At 38.2% G+C, this 19,430-nt stretch overlaps 1 protein-coding gene across 6 annotated transcripts in view; it reads left to right on the top strand.

Moving 5' to 3' along the window:
* Nucleotides 1–19,430, top strand: part of LOC136866602 (serine/threonine-protein kinase GA29083) — a 351,399-nt gene that overhangs the window by 320,542 nt on the left and 11,427 nt on the right. For 2 of the 6 annotated variants that reach the window (XM_067143718.2, XM_067143717.2), the window contains exon 11: nucleotides 14,259–14,570. The exons of the other annotated variants lie outside the window; for them this stretch is intronic. In XM_067143718.2, the coding sequence (XP_066999819.1) occupies nucleotides 14,259–14,287 (29 nt within the window). In that variant the 3' untranslated portion in view covers nucleotides 14,288–14,570. Of the gene's footprint in view, nucleotides 1–14,258; nucleotides 14,571–19,430 lie in introns of those variants that run through there. 6 annotated transcript variants of the gene reach the window in all.

The following is a 19,430-nucleotide window of genomic DNA, read 5'->3' as shown; positions in this document are numbered from 1 at the left end:
AAAGTGTGCGGTTTTTCATTTGATCGAGTATTTTATATGATAACATTGCTTTCAATCGTTACATTCCTACTGACATTTTTGTAATGACCTATGTTGAATTCAGTTAGGAAAACCACCAAGTCAGTCTTTCTGAGAATTCCGTAGCGTAGCACGGGTACATCAGCTAGTATTATTCTAAAGTTTCAACCTCTCCAAAGGGTAAGGTTACAATTAATAGGTTTAAAGAAGAGAAAATGTTTGCTACCGTAATGCTTTCACCAAAAGTACTGTACACTAGGCATGTCAACATGTACGAAATTAAATTTGCAAGCCCATTAATCACAGGAAATAAACAAACAGTTTAACCAACATGACTATTAAGAAAGGATAACCGGGAAGCGGCTGGGAACCATATCCAGGCGGTGGAAGGTATTGGTAACACTGAAGAAGCGAAGTCAATGTAATCCTAAACTTTACTTAACAAGTTAGATTCGATTTCATATATAAAGCAATAACCAAGACACAATTAAAATAATGACGGCATAATTTCAACAACCATTACAATTTACATGAGGGTAGCATTTAGTAATTAAATTTATTTTACACCGGAACATCACACATGACGTTCCACTGTCGTGGCGTTACCTTTAAAAACCCAAAACAGTTCGAAATAAATAAAGGAAGGTAACGTTATACTAAAGTGAAGAGATACATCTAAGGAGGAAAAATAATTTACGTATAATCATGGAGCAGAGCATCTTCAGTGGGTAGCCCCCTCAAAAACACTTCTGAGAAAGGGTACCCGACCTAAAGATGAATATTCCATGATGAAGCGGAATGAATGAGATAGTCCCGAGAAAAATATTACTGATAAAGATTACTTCGAAAGGCGTATAACAATTAATTTACAAAACAACAAACGGGAACTATCTCTTGACAAAGTGAGGCGACTTACCGAAACGGCTAAGTCATAATTATAACATTTGGAAGCAGAAGGAAACACGGGTACGCTCCGGCAAGATAAATTAAATGAAACACTACATCTGAAACTGAATACCAGAAAAGTTAAAAAATAATAATCAGTGCTTACCGGATGGCGGGGCCAAGAAGACCCGTACCTTGGAAGGTGACCGTTCCCTTCAGTGGTCAAACAGAAAAGACGCCCTCGCAGAGCAAGGCTCCAGCGACAACGCTTCTCCCCGGAAATTATGAAATATTGCCACGGCCAATGAGCGTACGATGATTTCCTTCACCTACCAATCACATTTCCTTTTATTTTCTCCAATAGGAGCGCAGAAAAAATAGTGCTGACAAAGAACATTTAGGAAGCCTTTAGAAATTACGAAATTTGTGCAATTTTACGAAACCGGAAATCTCCCACGCCGATGTGGCGCGTGTGGTACAGGATGCACCAGAATTACAATGACAATCAAATAATTTTAAAATCATATCGACTTCAAACAAATTAAACAATTCCAAAATTCACATACTGAGGAAAACCAAAACAAACAATTGAATAAATCCTTTACATACATAATCTATCGCCGTCTTCCGAGTCCAAATAATCAAATCCCAATAATCACAACAATTATATTATCATACATTTTCTGATATTACTGGTACGTAACACACTGGTTCATCATAGCATTCGAGCTATTCAATCCCTACTCTGAGGCACTGATTGGAATGAGTAGTGTGCATATTTAACGGAATAATGACAGAGGAGTGTTCACGGTAGTCTGCGACCTGGTTATGCCAGCTCTGGAACTTAGGACTGTAGTACTGTTCGTTGAAAGTGAGAAAGTGTGCGGTTTTTCATTTGATCGAGTATTTTATATGATAACATTGCTTTCAATCGTTACATTCCTACTGACATTTTTGTAATGACCTATGTTGAATTCAGTTAGGAAAACCACCAAGTCAGTCTTTCTGAGAATTCCGTAGCGTAGCACGGGTACATCAGCTAGTATTATTCTAAAGTTTATTATCCTTATATTTTGGAGTTCATTATCAAGTTCAGTTGGAGTTGCCTTATGCTGGTGAGAAAATAATCTCAGTGTTGTAGTGATTTGTAATAAATTGTACTTTTCATGTCTTATAGTGCATAGGTAGTTTATAATTTTTAATACCTAATTCCTTTCTTTTCTCATACACTTAAGGGTATTACCATTCAAAATGAGGTACACACACCTCATGAATAAAAGGGAATTATCCTGAGAACCATATAAGCACATCCCAAGTCTGGAATGAGAAGGGAGGAGGGTTTGCTGGTCTGGCACCCAGCTGTAAAATTGCCAACGCCGAGTGTTGGGCGGCGGGAAATAACCTGACTCCCTAAGGGGGCCAACGGCTTCGGGCGAATGAGCCCCTTTGGGTGGGGTGATAGTCCCCACAGTGGAGGAAAGGCCACTGAAATCCATTATGCAGCGTCTGTTCTCCAGGTTAGGGGCGGCTGCACAAGGCGTCTGTACTCCAGAGGAGCGGCCTCATCACCTCACTGGATCACATCCAGAGTTATAATTCGGGACCTAGTCCCACACAGGTGACACCTTGACAGTCAACCATGGAAGGTCTTTTAAGGAATACTCCACCGGCTGAACCAAGAGTTCAGAGAAGGCAGCATTCGGATACGGTGGGCTGCCACCTGAAAGATACCGTGAAGTCGGAGGCACAGAAATACCCCAGTACTACATACACGAATGAGACAAAATCAAGAATCAAACCAAAGCAGATAACATACTTCTTTACACACAACATAAACTCACTCATGCAAACCGGTAAACTAAAAGTGATCACCGACATAATGGACCAACACAAAATTCTTTTCATGGGATTACAGGAAATTAGAAACACTGACCAGGATGCCTTGGAATCTCAAGGGTACAGACTTTATAAAGGTATACCCGGGAAGAGAGTGATGAAGAATGTCCCACAATTTGGAACAGGATTTTTGGTCAGCCTTAAAATAATAAACTCAGTTCAAGAATTCAGATCACAGTCTCCACGACTCAACGCTCACCTTAAAGGCATCTAATAAAATCTATACTATAATAAATGCCCATGCTCCCACTAATGATAAAAACAACTCCTCAAAAGACCAGGAGGAAACATGAGAATTTTGGGACCTATTGGACCAGACCATAGATAACATCCCCAAACACCATATAAAATTATTAATAGGCGACTTCAACGCTCAACTAAGCAGAGAAAGAAAATACCGTGACATCATCGGAAAATGACCAGCACACAAGAAAACAAATAAAAATGGAGAGAGACTAGTTGACCTGTGTAGAAACCATAATTTAATCTCAAAATCTACATGTTTTAAGAGGAAATCTCAAAAACTCAAAACATGGAAACACCCTGACTACACTAAAGGAGAATGGCAACTGGACCACGTCTGCATGGACAAATACCACCACAAAGAGATCTATAACGTCAAAGTCCTCCGAGGAATAGACACAGGTTCAGATCACTACGTAGTTAAAATTAAAATTAAACTCACTCCCCAGAGGAGACAACAAAAGCAAGCCCTTAAAACTAAAAGAAAAATAGATCCTACCCAGCTAATCAACAACAAAAATTACCAGAAAGCAACTGAAAAAATAAAAATCACAGACAAACTTGAAGACTTAGTACACAACCTTAAACAAATTGCAGAAGACCTAGCTCTAATTAAACCACGTAAAAAACACCAATGGTGGAACAGTGAATGTGATGAAACAGTGGAGAAAAGACATCAGGCATGGCTATTACATCAGTCCCAAAAGACAGAAATATCCTATCAAAAGCTAGTAAAACAGAGAAAAGAAACTACCCAAGTCTTAAGAAGAATAAAAAGACAACATCATAAGGACACCCTGCAGTTAATTGAAGAACAGTTCAGTAAAACTAAATCAAGGGACTGCTACAAAACCTTCAGAAAGCAGCTCCAAAAATATGAACCCCCGACCCTACTGATGAATAATGAAGATGGTAAGCTGGCCCATAACAATAAAGACAATGCAGAAATTCTGGCTAAACATTTCAACAAGCTTTTAAATTGTGAGGAACCTACAGAACTCCTTCATTTGGACACCAACACCCCGATAAAAACATCACCAGAAAACATCAATCCCCCCACAATAAAGGAAGTCTACCAAGCTCTGAATAAATTAAAAAACTACAAAGCGCCAGGAGAAGATCAGACCTTTGCGGAAATCTGGAAATATGCAGGAACCTCAGCAAAAGTTGCCCTCCATCAACAACTTGTCTCTATCTGGATTAAAGCAGAACTACCAGAACGCTGGACAACAGCCCTCATTCATCCTCTGCACAAAAAAGGGGACAAAACCGACCCTAATAACTACAGGGGCATCTCTCTCCTAGACATAACATACAAAATATTTTCAATAATCATCCTTAATAGGATAAGTTTACAACTTGAGAAAGAACTAGGAGAATATCAAGGAGGTTTCAGACCCTGGAGGAGCTGTCCTGATCAGATCATGAGTCTTAAATTGATAATGGACTATAACAGGAGAAGAAACAAAGATATGGTGATAACATTTGTAGATTTCAAGAAAGCTTATGATTGCATCCATAGAGAATCTCTGTTTAAAATTTTAAGACACCTTGGACTACACCCCAAATTAATAAACATGATATAGGGGCCGATGACCTTCGATGTTAGGCCCCTTTAAACAACAAGCATCATCATCATCATTAATAAACATGATAAAATTGACTCTCACCAATACCAAGTCAAAAGTGAAGTTTAGGGGTGAAACATCAGAGACATTTGAAATTAAAACTGGACTACGGCAGGGAGATGGGCTCTCACCACTATTATTTGACTGTGCTCTAGAAATGGTAATAAGGGAATGGTTTAGAAAATGTCCCCCCAAAATAAAGATTGGCCGAAAAATCAAAACAAATTGCCTGGGTTTTGCTGACGATTTAGCATTACTAGCAGTGGACATAAAAGAAGCAAAAACCCAGATATCAGAACTTCAAAACATTGCAAATAAAATTGGCCTCAAAATATCATTTGAAAAAACAGAAATTATGCCCCAAAAACCAACACAGCTAAAAGAAGTCACCATAAATGGTAATAAAATCAAAATAGTAACTCAGTTTAAATATCTTGGAGAAGTAATAACACATAACTTAAATGAAAAAATCTCAATCCAAGTAAGAACAAATAGATTAGCTAAAGCACAAAAATTAACATGGGATATCTACAAAAAGAAATGTCTATCAATAAATACAAAAATAAAACACTACAACACAGTTATAAAACCGGAAGCTACATATGCAGTAGAAACACTTTTACCTGAATAAACAATCAAAGACTGACAGACTTAAGAAAATTGAAAGGAGGATTGGAAGAACCTGTATCAACAAAAAATATCAGAAAGATGGACAGTGGCGGTTAATACCTAACAAAGTCGTGTACAAAGAGCTAGAACCCATTACAGATACTATGCGTAAGAGGAGACTGGGATTCTTTGGACATATCATGAGGATGCAGGACTCGAGACTTCTGAAACAACTAGTACAACACAATCTCGTCTCAAAAAATACCACAACAGGATGTAAATGGATCAGAGAAGTAAGAGAGGATCTGAAGGAAATAGGCCTTACAACAGAAGACACCAAAAATAAGATAAAATTGAATACAAAACTCAAGAATACAAACCTCCGCTTTACCCTTACACAAAACAAACCAACAACACGCACATTTTCAACTGAGGAAAGGGCACGAAGATCGGAGCGTCTGAAGTAGTACTGGGAGGACCGCAAAGCCCGAACAATCCCTTCAAAGAGACCTGAACGACGGACTGACTAAAGTGATCCTATGTGGTCATAAAAGAAGAAGAAGAACTGAATTTAGCAGAGTTTTGATTTTTTTACTTACAGTAATATTCTCTCAAACTTTTTGATACATTAACTGTCTTCCAGATAATTTGCAGTACACGTTTCCATAATCTGATAGAATGGTTAAAATTAGTGGAATCCTTGTGATTGTTGAGTATGGTGCTGATGGTTTTTTATTAATGTTTATTGTTCTGATTCATCAGAAGAAAAATTAATCCAGATTGATATGTCATGTTCATGTGAGTATTTCATGGTCACAGAGTAACATTGTTTATTACAGGAATGAAAAGGTCTAATCTACTTCAACAATAGTTTTAGAACAGGTCAATGAACATTGATCACTTACAGAGCTATGGTGCTCTTCATATCCAGTTAAGTACCATTTTATCAGTAGTTTTTTAAGTTTTAATTCTCAGATGGGAAATACAAGACCCTCCGTGGCTCAGGCGGCAGCGCGCCGGCCTCTCACCGCTAGGTTCCGTTGTTCAAATCCCGGTCACTCCATGTGAGATTTGTGCTGGACAAAGTAGAGGCAAGACAGGTTTTTCTCTGGGTACTCCAGTTTTCCCTGTCATATTTCATTCCAGCAACACTTTCCAATTTTATTTCATCTGTCATTCGCTAATCATTGCCCCAGAGGAGTGCGCCAGGCTTCGGCTGCCTGCATAATTCCTATCCTCGCCGCTAGATGGGGGCTTCATTCATTCCATTCCTGACCCGGACAAATGACTGGAAACAGGCTGTGGATTTTCATGGGATACGACACAATTTTGTTTAAAAGAAAAGCGATTGAAAACAGCAACTAAACAAATAAGATCATGGTTGAGAACAGTTGTAAAGATAACATTTTGGTTGATCCATCAGTAAAGGATCTGCTAAGAATTATACATCTTACATTTATGTTCTCAACCATGTCCTTACATCTCATTTGTTTCTTCTCCTTTTTAGCATTAATATGATGTTACTAGTGAGACTTGAAAGCTCCTCAGTCTAGTTTCTTTTGTTGTATTGAAGAGTGCGACACAAATGTTGTTTGCGTGTGTGTGCGGAGGTAGCCTGTTTGCGCACGAGGCTATATGCAGCGAAACAAACGATACTGAAATTACGAATATGCTGTGAACATCAAGATATGTCTTTATAACATGCACAACAACACACATCTATGTGCATTTGTACAGCATGTGTGTAGTCATGTTCCTAATGGCCTTGAAGATTGTCGAACATGTTGATGAACACAGGTGGTCGCAATGAGACGAAAAAATTACCGTCTTCACTTGTGATACGGGAACATTTCCTGATCAGAAAACTGACAACTGGCAAGCCCCACGTGTAGTCATCTCGGAGCGTGAGATCTGGGGAGTGCACGGGAAATTAAGCAATCTCCAAAGTGTTGTTACAGAAGGGTAAGTGACCACCTTGCAGTCTGGGCTGTAGCTCCATCTGGCTGCATCCATTGTTGTTGCAGTGGCAGGTTTCTGCTGACATTCAGTGCTGTGTGTTGTTCAGAGCGTATTTGTTACAAAGGAAACCATACTTTCTAGCATCGACTCAGTTAACCCATTGTCATGCAATTATTTTCCTTTAAAAAATGTACCTTGGAATGAGATTATTTTTTTTACTTTTTATGTTATGGATGCTAAAATGGTTAAGAAAAGCATACTGCATCAAACTAACAACATTTTGGGTTAGAGTTTAACTTACTACAGTTAATGGAAGTGTTTTAAGGTAGGGTACACCTTGAAACATCCATCCACGTGGAGGGCAACTTTGCATTTGTTGCACTTGAAGCAAGATTCCTTCCGGATTCCATGTTCAAAAGATACGTTACATATCCTTGTTGGGGCTGATTTACTTGCTGTAGGAGCAATCATTTTCAGGAAAATGACCCCAGTGCCTTCCCTGTAGTCTCATTGGTGTGCTACCTTGAGATGGACGTTCTCTAGTGGCGTGATCAGGAAGGGTGACATCTTCCAGAATTTGCTCTGCAACATTGACTCAGAATGGTGAGAAGCTCATTCTCTTTTTCCTCGTGCTCAGCATGTCATGAATGTAGCTAGAATTCAGCAATGTCACATCCACCAAGTAGAAGTACACTTTCTTGTACCCTTTTACATTAGTGCGCATAAAAGGGTAAGATTCTAAATGCTGGTCATGCGAATCCACGCCAACCTTTCCTAAATTGAAGTGCATTACAGTGTTTGCCTTCAGTTCCTTTTTACTGTGGCCATACTTCTTTTCAACCTCTACGAAGTGTGGTGTAGCATGTACTTTTGACATCATATGCACAGTCTTCTTGTTGAACCATTTTATAGCTAAGATACCAGTGTCGGAGGCGAATGTGAGTTTGCCTTTCTTCAAACTTGTGGACTTGAAGGTAGGTGGGATGAACTTTGTTTGGTCGCACTGTTCCAATTGCATTAGTGTCCCTTTCCAACAATAGTCTGAATAATGTAGGAGAACTGTACTAATTGTCCATGTATATTGTTCTCCAAACACAAAGTAATTCTTTGCAGAACTCAAGCACTATCTTTTCACTTGTTAGCAGCTGGATTCCGTCCCCTGCCCCACCCTCATCCTGGTTTTCTCTTCCTGTATAAATCTGGAAGTTCCAACAATAAGCACTCATAGGCTCATACTTTGTAGATTTTCAGTCCAAATCATGCCCTTTTTGAAGGATTGTACTGGACATAAGCTAATCTACCTCGGAACTTCATGAGGCTTTCATCAGTAACTACTTTTTCACCAGGAGTTTAAACTTTCTGAAATCTGTCCAAGAGAAGGTCAATTACTGGTCTTAGTTTTCTCAGTTTATCCCTTTCTGTTTCTTGTGAATCTTTGGCAAAGTGTAGATATCTTGATATTGCTGCAGATCTTCTGTAAGGCATTGTTTCTCCAAAAATAGGGGACTCCACATCCCTTCATTTAGTTCAATAACTTTGCTGTGTTGATTTCTGTGACTGTGACATCAATATACAAAGAGCAAAGTGTGCATTTTAGCTCATCTGCAGTGACTCGGAACTAGTGAGCTTTGTCATACAACTCCTTTTTCATTGGGTCATTTTGAACAGAATTAATGATTTTATTTGCATAGGCATTGGTTCCATTGCAAATTCCCTCCCAAAACGTGTCAGCAAGGAACTGACTCACAACGTCATATTCTGTAGCATTATCACCCAGGCGCCCCCTGACTATAATATTCAGCTCCCAAATAACTGCACACGCATTGCATTTCGGAACATTACTGGCCAAACTCCAGTTCCAATTGCTCAATGTGGTGAGGTTATGTACATTTTTATCTTCATCCTCACTATCACTTTCACGAGTGGAGTCACATTTCTAAGATGCGCTAACACTGCTAAAACTGAGCTATCTTTATCACCGCTGTCAAGAAGAAATTGCAGAATTCTTGCAGAATTCTTTCCTCTTCCTCTTTGCAATGTTTACATGACATCTTGCTCTGTAACATTGATTTCATGAACAAGATGACCAACTTTAGAAGTAAAATATACATTAACAAAATGGCCTTTGGATAATAACGTTGGCATGTAAACACGGTAGCACTATCTAGGAACGTAATTCTATAAAGTACAACATCACAATCGAAAGAAATCTATAGTCAGACAGACGTATTTCCTGCTTGAGTACACGGCGATGGTTGTACCCGTCATTGCATGTTAATGAATGCGGAACTCTTGACGGCTGTACCCATCATTATAGCGGGATGGGTTAAATGTAACTTAAGAGCTTTCCAGTGTGTTGAAGGCACAAGTTTATAAATGTTACACTATATCATACCTGTAAAAGAAAACACTATTAAACAAGGATTATTTGTTTAATAGTGTGTTCTGTCTCAGTTGTCACTCTAGAACAGGTAGAACACATTTCGTACCTTTTTGTCTAAATAATCTGCCTCAGAAGAGGATGTGGAAAACAGACTTCATGCTGCCCACTTGGCATTTGGTCAGCCATCCAGGGGGGGGAAAGAGATGAAACAATTCATTCCACTCGTGGTATATAAAGCAGTGATCACCTCAACATTACGGATCTGAAACCTCTGCCCTGTACTGCTGTGATGTCAAGAAACCTGAGCATCAACAGGAACTTTGTTCCATTGTAAGTACCAAATGGGAGAACCGTGTCTCCATTCTTGCGGTTCCTGAGAAAGCATACATCAACAGTGTAGAAGCCTCCATCATTGGCAGTCGGCTTTGGTGGACTGGGCATGTCTTCTGTATGAGCGACACCAGGAGTCTTCGCCAATTCGTGAGTGATCAACTTTCCTCCAGCACTGGATCCTTTGAAGAGGGCTTTTTTTTTTAACAGTTGCTTTATGTTGCACTTTCACAGATAGGTTTTATGGTAATGATGGGATAGGAAAGGCCTAGGAGTGGGAAGGAAGCAGCCGTGGCCTTAATTAAGGTACAGCCTCAGCATTTGCCTGGTGTGAAAATGTGAAACCACAGAAAACCATCTTCCGAGCTGCCAACAGTAGGGTTCAAACCCACTGTCTCCCAGATGCAAGCTCACAGCTGCGCCCCCCTAACCGCACAGCCAACTCACCTGATGAAGAGGTTTTAAGGATATGCTTAAAAAAACCCATGAAGGTCACAGATCTCAACCCTCAAACCTGGGACACACTTGCTAAGGATTACGCGCTGTGGTGCCAAAGCACTTCCACAGCTGTTGAACTGTTTGAACCAAAGGGTCTCGGATATTAAAAGCGTAAATAACAGAAACACTTGTACTGTCAGATGCAAGTTCGTTCTCCCCCATCCATCGAGTGCAATCTATGTAGATGCAAGTTTCTTGCTATAATTGGCTTGTTCAGTCATTGGATGTACAAGCACAAACAACATTGGGTGCTGACTGATTTTAACCCATTCGCATCCTATTTAAATACCGTAGCAGTTCATTGAGAAAACACGTTTAAATCCCACACTACAGCAGTCGTCTGCACAGTATCTTTTTCAATAAGTTATCACTAACCCCGCTGTATTCACTTGATGTATGTACAACAGGGATATTGTCACTTTATCCAGTTCCAGTCATTCAAGTTAGTCTGTGCCGAGGTACAAACTCGTTTTGAAAGATTTGGCCCACCGTTGTCATTTGTATCACTTTATGTGTCATCAGCACTATTATACGCATCACTCGAACTCGAACTAAGACCTTCAGGGTCTATTTCGTCGTCACAAACATCACTGTCTTCATAATCACTGTCTAAAACACTATCTATTAGCTTTCGGATTCATCAACACCAACACATCTGCTTGACGCCATGATTGCAACTGATTGGGGCGGAATAAGACGAACAAAGATTCTTTCATCTCTTGTTCCAGAAGTATGTGGATAACCTGAGCACGGAGCGCGGGAATTAACCGAAGCCACATGTCTAAACTTCAGCTCAGAATTCATACAAGTGACATCTGTGAGTTAGTAGCTGAACTGCATGTATTGATATACAGCAATGCATCGCCGCGAGCTGAGCTTGTCATAGGATTCATATACCGGGAATAACTTTTGCGAGCTAGGGTTGTCAAATGATGTGATTGGGTTAAGCAGGGGAAATTGTATACTCGGAAGTAACAGCACACCGCTGACAAACTCTGAAGTGACCGCTGGGTAAAAGTTTCACGGTTGATCATGAGTGAAAGATCCCCGTCATGCACATGCAAATTAATGTAAACAAAGAACAAAATCCAATAATTTCCACATGTTTCATGCAGCATCCAGGATATACAAGATATACGTATAAGAAAATGTGGAAATGAAAAAAAGGGATATGCACTTACAGTGCTGACAATATGTTTTAATCATTGGCAATAAAATAGACCTATACAACAGGAATTGAAGGGGATGTAAATGATCATAAACATAGAACAAATGCATTTTTTAACACACACAAGTTTATGTCTATTGTTGCTTTCACTTGTTACATATGGCATTCAAGAATATAAAATAAGGAAATTTTAAAAAACCAGAATACTAACAATAAAAAATAACAATAAAGTAGACCTATAAAGAAGAATTGACAGAAAAATCTTTTACAGGGGCTTACAAAAAGTCAAGTTTGGTTAGAATCTCTCACAAGTAGTGCAAGTGCTTGGTAATCGGTTAGTATCCTTGAAAATACCAGCTTGTGACTAAAGATTACTGGTAGAAATGATGGGTTATATTTCTAAGTATTCTCAGTATTGAGAATGACGTCTTTTATAATAACTCGTATTTTATTAGCCATTGAAGACATTTCACTAGAAATAGAAAATTATGTGATAAGTAAAGTAAAATATTTGGGTCATACATGTAGCTTGAACCAAACGGTTCAGATCTCACAAGACTCATTTGTTAGGCTTCTTGATATCTAAGGCTGGAGATACAGCATAATATTGTGAATTGCAGCATTGATTGGAAGAAAAAAATCTAATCTCGCAGTTATTTGTCTTTTGCCCCTACCCTCATTTGTGCTGCAATGCATAGCATGTCATCTTGAGATAAACTTGTCTGGATATCGAGAAGTCTCAGGTCTAAGTTCTGGAAGAATTTTTTTTACCATTATGTTCTATAAATATCCTATATTAAAACAGTTATTCACTTCTTTGTGATCTGAGCTCATAAAGTCAGCAATCAGAAAAAAAGTGCTGTATCAGGAGTAATTTCTTTTTTCATCTTTCCTGGTTTCTTTACATAGATTACTATACAAGGCATGTTCAAGAAATGACCAAACTTTGAAAATACTGCACAAATGCAAAGTCTTAAGAGGTTGCAAGTAAGTGGTATCCTTCCAAAGTAACTAGCCATTTGCTGCGCATGTCCGAAACATGTAACTTTAAAGCTTTTCAGTTTGTCAAAAACACTAATTTAACACACACAGCACACCTGTAAAAATCCCACACTATTAAACAAAGAATGACACATTTCGTTCTGCAGATTCTATCAAATCTCCTTAAATCATGCATATATATGTACAATATTATTTACGTTGCATAAAACTTGTCAATGATTGAGAGTTGGTGATTATGAACACGTATTAACAAATGATGATTTTAATAGTATTCAACCAGCACCTTATTAACTTATAGAAATATTTCTGTACTTATCTGAGCTGCTAATAAATTGTCACTCACCTTCAACAACTGCTTACAGACTGCAGTCATAGCCTAGCTAAGCAGAGGGGTCAGTAGAAAATTCTATGGGCAATGGGCTCTGTTCCTTGGAGAGGAGAGGGGAAGTAATGGAGTGTTGTGGGCCATGATTCTGTCCATTGGAGAGGTATATTCCTTCTTCACGTATAATGTATTTTTGTGTATTAGGAAGATAATATTTTGATTAAATAAAATATGGAAGTGGATTAAAGAGTATTTTTAGTGATGAATAATAACCTAAATAAACTGTCTCGTGGCAAAAGACACTGTGTAAATTCAGAGTAAAAATAATGTCCTTCAAAGTACAGAAACATGAAAAACTTTAGAGGTACATTAACAAAGTCGATACTGAAAAATATGGCTTCCGTCTTAACAAAGAAAAAAATCTCTAACAATAGTTATTGCTCAGCAAGTGTGCTTTGTACTTTTTGCAGTCATCAAGATATCTGATTATTAAGAGCAGTGTATTAACATTCACTTATGCTTCAAACCAGGGAAAACTTTTATGGAGACGTATTAAAGAATCACCGTGATTTGCCAAAAAAAAAAAAAACGTTCAGACTAAATTAAGCATGGCAGTTGGGTCAAATGTGTAAATGTTGTTGACCTGATGTTGAAACTTTAAATCGCTGGTATTATCTCAATCTTGAGAGGATATCGGGAAGGAAGGACTGGTCTGATGGAGAAACAACTCCTGGAACCTCTATCATGACAATGCGCCAACTTGCACATCACCATTGATTTGAGGATTTTTGCATGTAATGAATTTCTCAAGAGAGTTATCTAAGTTACTTTTGACAATCACGAAGGTAAATCTTAATCCTAATTCATTTGATGGAGCCTCGGCAGACATTTTTCTATTCTCCAAATTGAAATTCACTCTGAAAGAAAGACTATTTCTTGTCGTTAAAGAGGTCATACGGAAATTGCAGGCAATCCTCCAAATTGCCTACCGGAACTGCTTCCATAAGTGGAAATGGCATTGGGAGTGTTGTCTTCTTAGAGGAAGTATTAGCTAACTACACTGCAGGTAAGCTCCCTAAGGAGTTATTTTCAAAGCTCGGTTTTTTTATGAACAGGCCTCGGATATTACCTCCATCTTCATTGCTTAAGTATTAATTGACCAACTTATGAAAATTGGAAATTGCACTTAATTGAGATGGCAAAATGTGTTTTTTGTCATTCTGCAATGTGAGAATTAGACTTTTTTCATCAGTGTAGTTATATAGGTAAGAGTTCTCAGTCTTTTGTGATGTATTGAGCATGATAATTTTGCAGGTTGTTTTGTTGGGCGTTGTCGGCAGTAGCAAACACAATACCTTGATTGTAAACCTGACAATTGACTAAGTGCCTGCCACACAATCTGGACGAAGTAGATGATGAACTAAGGAACCAAACCTGTCTCTACCTCAAGTGATTTCGAGAATGTAAATGTTCTGTATGTCACAAAGTATTTGGATGAAATGGGCATTCATGTTCTTTTTAAGTAAATGAATTTCATTAATTTCATTTCATTTGAGAGAAATATTGTCATTCCAGTTTCTGTGAACAGTTGTAAAACATGTCCATGAGTGTGAAATAAAAATTGTTTGTTAACAATTTCATTTGTTAAAATTACTTCAGTTGCCCTGTACATTAGATTTTTCATTCAAAACAAGAAGGCATGGGATGGTTAAAAATATTGTGTTGTTTTTGTCTTTAATATTAAGCTTTATATAATAGCACTGCAGGTATGTGACTAGAATTAATTCTATGATATTCACCAGCAGTGGCAACTTTTTTAGGCTTGTTTTCACTCTCATATGGACGGTCTTTGCAGTCATCGCCGTAATTCTGTTAATATGACACCCAAAGAAATAAACAGACAATGAATACAGTTTTTTCCTTTGTTTTATAATTATTACACATTGCGCCACTGCAGGTTTCAGTTGGTATTGTATAGACTTGTTTGCTCGTAAATAAAATTCAGTTTATGTTTTTACTGCGGAAGTTGACTTGCATGTCTCTGCCCTAGAAATGAAGTAGTGTCTCATGATGAATGTTGAGAACTGCAAGATAGATTAGATGCTTAGAAGTGAATCGTCGGCTAGTTTTCAGTTTTCTCAGATTTAAAAATGACCTTTCTGCTGTAGAAATTTATACAGGATCTCTTATGGGAGTCAAACTTCAATAACTCTGAAGATATAGTCGTCATTTACTTAATTTGTCTAATTTGGATGAGAGGAGACTCTGCTAAATATTTTTCAGTGCGGGAGTGGAGTGAAGGGACCTGGGTGCCATGGAGTTGCCACCCTTGTGTTTTGTGTTAAGTAATTTTTTCCTGTTTTTGTTTCTTTCATGAAGACCATGTTGTTGAGTTTTACAGCCAGGTTGATAATCTCTTCTTTTCGTAGCAAGTATGACTGGTATGTTGAGATGGTTTTTTCCCCCTGTGGGTAGTTGCAATGAAGTGAGGAAACGGTGATATAAATGATCCTGAGTACCAGTATTGTAGATGCTTATGGTGCGCAGTAGCTTAACTCGTGTTATTGTTTTGTGTAAGTGGATTGTAGTGTTATAGTCAAACCCAGCAGAGTTTGTAGGATTTTTGAAAGGGAGAAGGGAAAAGAAATGTCCACCTAGGACTCCATGTCATTTGATGTGTCTGCATGAAAAAGATCTCTGGTGACACATTGGGTGTATACCTGACAGAATTAACTAAAACTCAGCCCCTTGCATGGTTTTGAGCTAGGTGTGAAAGTAAATTGAGTCATCATAAACACTATTAGATATGCAGATTCGTCGCCATAAGACCTATCTGTGTTGGTGCGACATAAAGCCACTTGCAAAGAAATAATAATAATAATAATAACTATATGCAGATGACACCATTGAAGATCTTCTTGAACTTCTCAGTAGATTAAGTGGATTAAGATATGGTCTAAACATCAATACTAAAAAAACAAAGTTCATGGTATTTACAGAAACAACCATAATAGACAATCTTGATTCTGAGAAAGAGATCAGACTCGATATTGAGATTTCCAGATCAACTTTCCAAAAGATGAAGTCATTATTTTGTTATGATAATGTAAATCTCTCAGGCAAAAGCTGTTGAGATGTTACGTCTGGTCAACACTGCTTTATGGAGTAGAGACCTGGACTGTCAAAGCTTCCTCCATGAACAGATTAGAGGCCTTTGAAATGTGGTTACATAGGAGAATGCTCATAATAGTCCGGACAGATTTTCTAACGAATAATGAAGTGTTGAGGAGCCTGCCTGGTGGCTATGGTCGTTAAGGCGTTGAAGTCTAAAACGGTCTGACACCGAGGTTAGCCAGTTAGAGTCCCGTTGGTCGAAAAAATTTTCACCATCAGAACGTTGGCCAGCAGGACAGGGGAGGTGTTGGTATACAATTTCTAATCACTAGATTGCATGCCAAAAGCCTGGATTAAATTCCAGACCTCTCCGCAGTGCTCATATGGAGTGAGGGCATATGACGCTGTTGATGGTGATTCCTCCCTCGGATGGGGACGTTAAGCCTTGAGCAAACCCCTTGGTGCTATTCGACAGGAGTAGGTTATGTGCCGGCAGCAGATTTCACCCTCTCCCTACTATCATTTATATCATGTCATTCCTTTCATAATTAGAATTAAAGAAGGTTCAACCTATTCAATACAAAATGTGTTGTACAAGGTGTTCACAATATATTATTTATTATTACTAGTACCGGTTTCGACGCTTAATGGAGTCATCATCAGCTAGAAATCACAAAGTGGGCGGAGTACATGTCATAAAAGTTGTATAGATAATACATACATTGCAAAATATAAATGATAGGCTGTTTTCTCATTAAAAGCTAGAAGAATAATGTGTAAAATATGGTGATATAATATAACACATAGAGGCGTTGTAGTCTAATGAGGCAAGTGAGTATTGTACAATAAAATTGGTCTGATGAATGAGAATAAAACTCTTCATATGATAATAAAACGATGCAGTAAAATTGTCCACTCTTCTATTGTTGTTCAATGGAGACATATATAAATCCAGGTCCAGTGTTGTATGTGGTTGGCAAGACCATCAAATATTTGTCTGAGGCCGGGACACCTGACGTTGAGAGGTTGAATAAGGTTGATTTTTAAGGTTGTCTCAGCTCAACGTGGGTGGTGAAGCTTAAAAGGAAGAAAAAACTAAGTTAATGAAATGGATAGCTAAAAATGGGATCGCGGCCGAATACGATAGGATATGAGACTCGCCTTGTTTAGCGTGCTGGTTGTATGTTGTGAGAAGAGTTGTGGACGAGTGAGATGGGTGTGAGTGAGTGTGAAGGTAGGGTGGGAGAAGCGGGAAGAGGAGGGGGGAGGGGGAGAAGGAGAGAGGAATGGAATGGAAGGGATGGGAAGGCGGAGTTCAAGGTGGGTCAGGGGGGCGGAGTGGCGGTGGTGTGGGACATAGAAGAGTGTTTTGGAGAGCGTAAAAGATCGATTTCCTCTCCATGATTTTGATACCTCTAAAGACTTCGATTAGAAAATCGAAAAGGATATTAGGTTTTTCTTAAATTTCATTAAGGTTTAGATTAGGATTGAAAAAATGATCTAAGTGAATAAAACAGTTTTCCGTAACATCGAGTAAAGGACCCTTGTTTATGTTTTTGAGATTTTCTAGGTCTTGTTCTATGGTAGTGAAATTATGCTTTGAGTCATGTATGTGTTGGCCTGTTGCAGAAAACCTACTATACTTAATGGCATTGACGTGTTCTAAGTATCTAACTTTGAAGCTTCTCCCAGTCTGTCCAATGTTATTGCATTGGAAACGGTAAACACCTGATTTTGTGTGAATGTCGGATTTGTTTATTGACTTGGTATGGTGAACTATATCCATATTTCTATTGTTGGTTCTGTACGATATTTTAATATTATGTTTCTTGAAGATGTTAGTTACACTGTGTATGTTTTCATTAAAAGTGAAGGTGGCGTATAGGGCAGGGTTAAGTCTTTCTTTGGTTAATGTTGTCTTTAGTCTATGTTTACATTTGTTGATAATGCATTCTATGAATGAAGAATTATAACCATTATATTTAGCGATGGCACATATGGTATTCAGTTCTTTCTTTAGGTTTTCCTTGGATAACGGTATTTTTAGTGCACGGTCTACCATACTATAGTAAGTGGCGCACTTGTGTGGGTGTGTGGAGTCTCTTCTGATAGTTGTCGCTGTTTGTGTTGGTTTTCTGTAGATATTATATTCTAGTAAAGAAGGAAGTCTCTTGATTGTGAGGTCTAAAAAATTGAGTTATTGGTCCTGGATTCCAATGTAAATTTTATATTAGGATCTATCTTGTTTAAATTGTTGAGTGTGGTAGCTGCATTAACCGTTCTGTCATCCGGAATAACCAGAGTGTCATCGACATATCTGGACCAGAAAAGTATGTTTGAGAAAATATTATTGTTATTAATTGCCGTGTCTTCTAGGAAATCTATGTATATCTCCGCCAAAATTCCTGAGGCCGGCGACCCCATAGCCAGTCCATCTTGTTGGTATATACATTTGTCAAATGTGAAATAGTTGTTGTGTATCACTAGTTTCAGGACCTGCATGAAGTCCTGGATCTCGAGTTTACGTAGCCCTCTATGTTTTTAGGTTATTTTGGATTATGGGAAGAAGTGTTTTAGTGTTAATGCTGGGATACATGTTATTGATATCAAATGAATGAAGAGTGTGAAACGGTTGTATTTTAAATTTATTTAGTTTTCCGATTAATTCAATAGTGTTTTTAACGGATTTTTCGACTGAAATTTATAATTTTTACTAAGGAATTTTTTGGATGAATTGGGCCAATTTGTATAATGGGCTAGGTCTGTAGTTAATGATGGGGCGTATGGGAACGCCAGTCATGGATTTTGGGGAAAGCTTTGGCGGTAGCCAGACCGGGATTCATGTTAATTAATCGCGTTTTTTCTTGTTCTGTGAAAAGAAATTATGTATTTTTTAAAGTTTGTTTTAGGAGACGTTGGATTTGCTGAGTTGGATCTTTTTTAACTATAGAGAAGGAGCCATTATTGAAAACACTTTTTGTTTTTTTAATGTAATCATTTTTATCCATGATAACGGTCGTATTGCCCTTATCGGCTTTTGTGATGATAAGGTCGTGATCTTTAATTTTCTTCGCGAGTTTGGTAATGTGTTCTCGTTCTGCGAAGGTTTCTTTGTGTATACTACTATTAGTGGGTGTTGTTTTGTTTTTTAGGTTATGGATTTTGTTTAATGTCCGTTTAACGTCCAATCTGACCTCATCTTGTAAGTCTAAAAGGCATTTTGTTTATGGCTGTTTCAGACTCTGACTAGTGTGGTAGCGATATTAACTTTGGATATGGCCAATTGTGTTTTGGTCCTTTTAAGGATCTCATTTTCCTTGTCTGAAAGTTTTATTTTTGTTATGTTAGCTACTGGAGGGTGAAAATGTGCTA

The sequence above is a fragment of the Anabrus simplex genome, chromosome 3 (assembly GCF_040414725.1).
Source record: "Anabrus simplex isolate iqAnaSimp1 chromosome 3, ASM4041472v1, whole genome shotgun sequence".
Classification (NCBI taxonomy): Eukaryota; Metazoa; Arthropoda; class Insecta; order Orthoptera; family Tettigoniidae; genus Anabrus; species Anabrus simplex.
The sequence above is the reverse complement of the archived record's forward strand: the minus strand, read 5'-3'. Positions and strand labels throughout refer to the sequence as shown.